The 8310-nt window shown below is 39.8% G+C and overlaps 1 protein-coding gene and 1 long non-coding RNA gene across 4 annotated transcripts in view; one reads left to right on the top strand and one right to left on the bottom strand.

Annotated features, from left to right (window-relative positions):
- Nucleotides 1–799: 799 nt before the first annotated feature.
- The window catches only part of LOC113950660 (guanylate cyclase soluble subunit beta-2-like), a 15653-nt gene continuing 8142 nt past the window's right edge, over nt 800–8310 (bottom strand). For both annotated transcript variants that reach the window (XM_027650673.1, XM_027650674.1), the window contains 7 exons: nt 7316–7636; nt 6444–6592; nt 4095–4241; nt 3654–3808; nt 1949–2163; nt 1738–1860; nt 800–1000 (listed from right to left, as the gene is read on the bottom strand). In XM_027650673.1, the coding sequence (XP_027506474.1) occupies nt 849–1000; nt 1738–1860; nt 1949–2163; nt 3654–3808; nt 4095–4241; nt 6444–6592; nt 7316–7636 (1262 nt within the window). In that variant the 3' untranslated portion in view covers nt 800–848. The remainder of the gene's footprint in view (nt 1001–1737; nt 1861–1948; nt 2164–3653; nt 3809–4094; nt 4242–6443; nt 6593–7315; nt 7637–8310) is intronic.
- LOC113950662 overlaps nt 7569–8310 on the top strand; it is a 7852-nt gene continuing 7110 nt past the window's right edge. The window contains exon 1 of one of the 2 annotated variants that reach the window (XR_003528844.1): nt 7569–7655. This is a non-coding gene — a long non-coding RNA (uncharacterized LOC113950662). The remainder of the gene's footprint in view (nt 7656–8310) is intronic. The other variant, XR_003528845.1, reaches the window with a different exon arrangement.

Below are 8310 nucleotides of genomic sequence, written 5' to 3' on the forward strand. Positions count from 1 at the left end.
ATTAATTCCAGCACTGACAGGCTCCCTCTGCAGTCTTGAAACTTTATTTTTGTTTAGCTGGATTGACAAAATGAGAAATAAACTGGAAACTCATCTGAAGGTCTCAAATAGTGCATAGGCCTTGAGCAGTCCTCCAGTGTTGTGACAAATTTGATGCTACATAACTCCACCATTTACATGTCCTTCTGCGCCCACCTACACATGGACGGCTGGTTCAAAGGTCACAGATGCTTTTTTTACTGTTGGGTGCTATCAAGTACATGCTATTTTCCTTTCAGGATGCAAAAATACAGGTTGTATTAGACCTATTCTGCACTTCTACTGCATAATTCCTTTGCCCAGCAAAAGACCTGTTAAGAGATTAAGCTGTTATCACAGTTAAAACGCAGATCAAACTCTGCTAACCTTCCACAGGGAATTTGTTGGCTGTGCTGAAGTCAAGACAGATGGTCACTTCAGGGAATGTTTCTTTTATGGCAAGTACTCATTTGAGTAGGAATATTTCTAGCCGGATGAGTCACCTCTTTCTCGATTGCTGCATCAGATACCAAAAAGTGCTTTTTACATGGGGATATTCAAAGACATGGCAGAAGCTGAAAAATACATCTTCAAAGCATCTTGCAAGGGTTTCCTTCTCCAGTGGGAGTATTATACAGCACATGTAGATTGTTTAAAAAAAATAACCTCCACTGTTTTATTTTTACTGAAAACTGTGATGAAATGTTCTTTTTTTTCTTTTTTTTTTTTTACAAAATCACGTGGAGCTTAATATAAAAAAAACAGTCCCACAACAGCAAAATGCAGAAAATCATAATAATTTTTTTCTGTTTAATGTAAAACTAAAAAACTTAGAGTAAAGTGCAAAAATTAGAGCGAACATTTCTGTTCTGTGGCTCTTCAGCAGCAGGTTTGACTCTAACCTGGTTTAGAGGACGGGGACCATCATCTGCATGCTGGTTGCCATGGAGACTCCCATCGCTTTTGGAATCACAAGTTTTGCCTGAAAGGAAACACTCCTGCAGTGTGAGTTTTTAATGGCCATAGAGGTTTCTGTTTGTCAGCACATCATATACTAGATTAACTACCATGTCTAAGCAGGTGGGAGGGAAAGGAGTAAAATATTTGCTAGTAATTAGTGACAACATATTTAGTCTGTATAAAATCCACAAAACACATAAATAGGACTACAAGACTTGCTGCATTAGATTAGGCTGTTATGGCATCAAATCTGTTATCTCTCAGTATCAGCTACTTCAAAGGAGATAAACTTTGGTCACAGAATGTGAGCATGGGAATAAATCCTTGTGACTTCTGCAGGAGACTGGCCTGAGGACTGAGGTCACTCTTTCTCAGGCTTGACTCGATAAGCTTCCCCATAACTACATGTTTTCTAGGAAAAGATGTGTACATGAACAATTGGGTCTGCCCATGCAAAGAGCTGTCTAACATTTATCTGTTCTATTTGCACTGCCAGAAGGGCTCTGGGGTTTTACAGCACTGTCAGCTTTTTTCTCCCTAGTGCACAGTTAACACCTGGGATTGCTCCAAAGGTGAAATTTGTTTGACCCTAAACAGCGTGCAGAAGGGTTTAGTTTCACCAACATGTATATGTTGGCATGAATTTCTGGCTTGAGTTACAACAACGGTTATTTAGAAAAGGAATATAAAGAACCTGTAAGATTAAGCCTCAGTTACTTCCTAGTTCTGTTGTCTCTGAAATGGTAACTAAATAACTACCTGTTAAATCTGCAATTTTCCTTTGATTTCTTCTTTGGAGGCTGTTTTGGGCATCTGTGGGGCCATCAACATACTTCATTGCAACAGTTGGGGTCTGGTCCTTCTCTGGCTGAGTCTGAGTAACTGAAAGAAGAACAGAAAAGGGCATTTAATTGTGTTGTATTAACATTCATTTGTTCAAGGAGGAAAAGATATGTGAAGTTGATCCTACCTGGCTGATGAGAACTTGGTATTGTTTCAGTCCTGCCTTCTTGAAAAGATTGAACAGATTCATGGCCAGAATCTAAGTCTTTCATTGGCCTTCCCATAATCTCATTCTCAGTTGCAGTTTTATTTCTAATGAGGAAGTATGTGTGCATTTTCCCTTTGCCTTTTACTTCTATTTCTCCTCTCTCAGTAATCTCGAAATTCTTGTATTTTAGGCACCTATAGTATCAGAAACAAAATGACATGAAACATGAAAATTCAAGATTAGCAAAAATTACATTGATATTTTAAAAGAGCTAAGTAATGAAATCATAACAGTTTGGGGAAAATAGTCTTGATTTGTGAACAACTGAGGGTTTATTTCAACTGTTTATTCAGACCTGCTGTGCTTTTATATTTTAACATATACAACCTGATCAAAAATCAGTGGATCACAAAGCCAAATACTTCAGAGTGGTAGAGGGTTCTTATTGACCGGAAATTAAGGACTGAGGCAGCCAATATCAGCTAGACAGAATTATCTCCAGTCATTCCATCAGAGAAGGCAATCAGTTCTGTCAAGCATGATTTACTTCATTTTACATACAGACTTGCTACTCCCAATTGCCTCCTTCATGTGTCCAAAAATGGATTGAAGAGGACTTGATTTTCACTGGGACTGACACGAGCATGATCAGCTATAGTTTCACACCCTGTCCTCTTTGCCATTTTTCCATAGAGCTGTAACATCTGTCTTTCTTCAGCTGACAGTCTTGACCTTCCAAAGGTGACAGTCAGCAGCACAGCAGTGCCATCACCCAGCTCTCTCATTATCTTACATCCCATCTGTTTCCACACCTTTCCAAGGACTGAGATTTCTCAAAAGACCCCCTGATCTGATCCTCTTGCAATACTGGTACTTCACCTACTCCTTGAACCCTGACTCTTGGTGCAGGGACCTTGAAGACCTCATCAGTGACTACTGAGGCAAGACAGGCCTTGAGTAACTCAGCCTTTCTTCAGGGCACTGTCTCTAAATCACCTGCCACAGCAGGTCCACATTTCCATTTACACTTCTCTGCTAACACAGCAGAAGGTCCCCTGACTGCCTTTGAACTTTTCTTGCCCCTTTCAACGCTAGCTAAGTTCTTGCTTTCCCAATATCATTCCTGTGATATCCTGAGACAATGTTGTTGTACTTCTTTCTTTGCAGTTTGTCTTTGCTTCTCTCTCTTGCATACAGATTTTATACATACATAAAATTCTTGAAAATTTAATTTTTACTAACATGAGTTTCAGGAAAGTAAATTACTCACAGCATGAACAGGATAGTTGTTTATGCAGTTAATCCTTAGTAAGTGTAAATAAAACTGTTTCTTTACAAATTATTGTGCTCAATTAGAGAGATTTTAAAGCTTTTAATATTAAATGTTCTAAATGTTCTGTTTTTCTAGCATCTACATCACTTTATCAGGACTTCCAACTAAGCTATCACAATTTATTTTTTTTTTAATATTTTGCTCTCTAGGATGGAGACTCTCAAATCTCTGTCTCCACATATAAGTACAATTGGAATAATCAGAACAAATAAAACTCTTTTACAAGCATTGATTTTCCTTTATAACCTGCTTAAATCAGTGACTAAGGCAGCACCATCTACACTGCAGCTGTCAAAGCAATGGTTTTTAGCACTGATTTTAACAGGTAAAGTTTTCATCACAGTTACTCACTGATAGGCACTGGAGCTCAGATGTATTTTACTGGGCACACCGTGGCTCTCCATCCGGGAAGCAATATTCACTGTGTCTCCAAACAAGCAGTAACGAGGCATCTTTTCTCCAACAACTCCAGCCAAGACAGGACCTGTATGGATCCCAACTCGAATCTTTACAAAGACATAAAACACCCCCCAAAAATGTCACTTGTTGTTTAACATCTTTCTTAATGCTATTCAGCCAGCTAAAAGTTCATCTCAACACAACACTGGACACCAGTAAGATATCAAATTTCCACACAGAAAGGCTCCTCATGAAAAATGTACCCCTGTGGGCCTCGTTCAAAGTCACAGAGGAGTCAGAAGCAGCATTTTGAGGTCCTGCTGCAATACATTAACTAGAAGCCCAACCCAAAAAGCAGACAGACACACATGCATCATTGCATTAATGACTTACTTGGATAGGATTTCCAGAAACTGGGTTCTGTACTCCTTTAGCTGCAATTATCATCCCCAAGGCAAAATTAGCAACTCGCTCAGCATGAGTGGGAACAGGCACAGGGACCCCACCCACCACCATATAGGCATCTCCAATCGTCTCCACCTTTAATTGAGAGGGACAAGCACGTGAGCATGCCATGTACATCTTGCTCAGGTTAGTGTTTTGCTGTTAGGGTCTGCACCAACTCCCCCCTTCTCCTAAAAGATGCACAGGTGCATTTCCTTGCGACAGAGATCCTCTCCTTCGCTCCACGCTAAAAATTTCATTGCATTGTGTCCCTGCTTACTTGACCAACTTTAGATATCAGTGAGAGAGACCCTAAGGAGTAAAGGTTGCTGTGCAAGTGTCAGACTGTTTGCCTTCCTCTTACCCAGGACAGACCTATTTGCAGAGGGCTATCCCCAGGCACAGACTCCTGAGCCAGGAGGTTATCTGATAGATTAATGCTATTAATTAGCTCTAATTCACAATTAGTGCTGAAAGCATATTTCTTATTTAAGAGAGATTTGGTTTTTTTAAAGTCACAATAAAGCAAGAGAGACTATTCACTGATGGTTAAGGGATTCACACGAACTTAAGGGAACCTCCAGACTCCAGGATGTCAGAGAACGCAGTGTGAGCTAAGCAGTTTGGAAGCATCCTTCCTTACAACCAGCTGTTTTCCAATAACAGCTGCAGCCTGCAAGACAAATGTTGAAGGTTTCATCCTCCTTCAGGCATTCGGTCTCCTTGAAGTGCATGATAAAGGACCTGAGAAACACTTCGGATTTTGTCTCTGTACCAGAATTTTTGCTGGGAATGGGACAAGCCTGTTTGAAATAGAGAATTCTCAAATGTTTAAAATTCACTGCAGAAGATTGCTACACGGTAAGGAAATTTTCTAAACTGCTCTTACAAGACTTCACTGTCACATTTACCATCAGTAAACAAGAGAACTTTTAGATTAGACTAACTGGATTTCTTAAAAAAAAACATCAATAGGACAGTGGAAACATAATTTAATATTTGGGTTTGTTCATTAACCTAATGACTTAAAACTGTTCACTACCTCAGTCTCAAAGAATGTGTTCCTCTCCATGCCTTCTATAAGATAGCCAAACCCACAGTAATTTTCTGTAACAAATTAAAAACAACTGTAAAAAGCTACTAATGCAAATAGATACCCTAATTATTTTTCAGCTGTAATAGGAGATTTAATTTAAGAAGATTTATTCATAACTTCAGATGTTTATAAGCTTGGGCCAAGTTTCTTTAATCAGTTTCACTATTCCATTTCTCAATTCCCTATAATAGTAATCTTGTCTTCCCCCGCTGTACCCTGGTAACCTCCTTCAATATTAATAGGAGTTATATACAGGCATCAAAAGGAGATTATTATAGTGACAGATCATTTACTCATGATGGATGATTTAGACAGAATACGATGCTAATTTATCCTCAAATCTGTGGGCCATATCCTGGATGCTTCAATTATTGAATACAATTTCCTTGCTGAGGCAGAAATGCTTCTGATTTCCCAGTACAATTTATGGTGGGATGACCTGCGTGCCTTGCCTGAACAAGGAATGAATTAGACTTGGATTTCACCCTTTACTATTTCTGCCTTCCTAAATATTTAATGTACTTGGGACAGACAGAAACTTGGGACCTGCTCTTCAGCTCATCAAATCTGGGTAATTCTGGAGATGTTAATAACACTGATAATTTAGGTCAACCAGGGCTCTGATCCTTCCAGCATGGTTTGGAGACCACAGGTGTATTATAGTCTAGATCTAGTTGGTGCTCTTTGGGGTCAGCAGGAGATCAATACCGTTGCTGAAGTTCTCCATGAAATTAAAAAAAAAAAAAAGGTCTAGGTATTATCTGGGTATTGTTTGTAATGTTATACATCTCCACTAAAGGAGACACTTAATGACATAGTGACCTATTTACAACAGGTTGGAATAAAGGAACTAGGAAAATTATTCAAATTAGTCCATAATCCAGGATATCCTGTCATGTTGGATAGGCATTTGAGAAAGGTGAGAGAGAGAGACGTATGAAAGAACAGCCATTCTGGTATAAGTGCTGTGGAAAGAGATTTTAGACCATGAAAGAGCTTATGCTCCTGTCCAAAACATTTAAATGTAATTAATCACTGGTTTTTTAGTTTGTGTGGCCACTACAAATAGGCAGTATTTTATGGTTTGTAAAAAATCATGCCAGGGTGAAGAGGACTTAATTGCATTTAAAAACAAAAAAACAAAACAACAAAAACTTTTTTTCCCCAGACTATTTCTACAGCCTTTATCAGTCAGTACATACCTTGTACACGTCATGCACCGTGGTCAGTCTGTCAAATCGCAGGTACATCGAATTTAACATGAGAACTATCTGAATAGGCTCACATTGGGCACAGATGTTGGTAAAGGTCACGACATCACTGAACAATATAGTGCACTCCTGGAACTCTCCTGTGAACAGAAGGACCAGTGGTAAGTACTTGTAATGGCTGGACAATCACAACATCTGTTTGAGACTTGTTTGCAAAGGTCATTCTTTTAAGACACCACCTATCAGTTGTAATACTCATACAAGTGTTCTGAGATGGAGAAATGTTGATATAAGAGTATATCAAATATAAGAATCATTACACACCTCAAACAATCCAGGCATTTGAATATATCACACACAGGATATACTTAGCTCTTTACTTCTACCTCCCTGTATGTGCTTACTAAAGGGAATTTAGGCATATTCTTGCTATCCTTAATAACAATGGGAATCATTATGATTCTGTGTTTATAGATAGCATAGGGGAACTTAGAGAATTTTCTAGGAAAGACCAATTTCTTTATTCCTTTCATTTCTGAGCCCTTGTTTCCCTGTATATCCATGTTAAAACCAAAATCTTGAATTACTGTTGAAACACTGAATTTTGTTCACTGAATGGGCAGCTGCTATCACCTTTCACCTCCTAAGGAAAAAATCTGGCAAACAGTTTCCAAAGCTTTCTTTGAAAGAATAGTCTATCTTTTCATTATCAGCAAGATTAAGGATCTGTGGTCCTCCTTCTACCTATGAACGTCACCAAGTAGAGAATGTGCTCCACAGCAGTGGCAAAGGGTCTGTGCCAGTGTCTGTCACCATCTCCTGATCCATGAATTATACACCACAAATGCACCCTGTTCATTCACCTGCCTCAACTCTCTTCCCCTCTTTCAGCTGGTTGGCCACGTGCTGGGGAAGCATAGCATAGAGCAGAGCTTCAGTCTTCTTCTTCTCTTCCTCCAGGTGCTTTGACAGTATCCGCAGTTCCTCCTTCTTCCTCTCCAGCTGGTTAGAGAGCTCCATCTCTGCCAGCCGCTGCTGATTGAGAAGAATCAAATCCCTGGTCACATCGTGAGGTGCAATGTCTGCAATGTGCATCTGTCGCTCCTCCAGCTCGTGCAAAGTGCAAAGCAAAGGTGAGCAGAGGTAGAGCATGCACTGTAGGGACTCCATCCACATCATCTGCCCTGGTGGAGACAAGCCGTGGTAAGAACTTTCAGCAGTGTGGACTGTCACGTGACGCTCAGCATTACCGGTGTTAATTTTAGGGGATGAGTTCTAAGGACAGTTGGGTTTTGTAGGGTCTAGATCATCACAGGAACTTGTTTCCTGGAATTAGAGGTGGACTTGTTCAGAGGAGCTATGCTACACAAGTAACAGAATGTCAGGACCCAGGAAGCAGTCACTCCCTCATTGCAACTGCTAGGCAGAGTCCAACCATGCTCCAGGTCCCTCCTCTTCATGGGGAACCCCAGTGCTCATAACATTTCTCCTCTCCCTCTGCTCTGCTCTCCTCTCCTCCTAGTTCTTGAGCTGTTGCTGAAGCCAGTCAGTCGGAATCACGCACAGGGGGAACTGGGACTCACAGTGACTAAGTGAAACATTTGAAATTTAATCTCATGGTGGGTAGTTTGTGCCCCCGTTAAGTCAATGGCACTTTCCTTCCTGGAAGCTGGAGCTTTCAGTCACTATCATAACCTAAATAAGCAGTTACAAAAACGCCTGAAAGATAGAAGGGATTTTTGGTGGGGGATTGAGTTTTTGTAGGTGTTTCTTTGCTGAGATTTGGTTATGATTTTGAAATATTATTATTATTATTATTATTATTATTATTATTATTATTATTATTATTATTATTATT

The sequence above is a fragment of the Corapipo altera genome, unplaced genomic scaffold (assembly GCF_003945725.1).
Source record: "Corapipo altera isolate COAL_440 unplaced genomic scaffold, ASM394572v1 54, whole genome shotgun sequence".
Lineage (NCBI taxonomy): Eukaryota > Metazoa > Chordata > Aves > Passeriformes > Pipridae > Corapipo > Corapipo altera.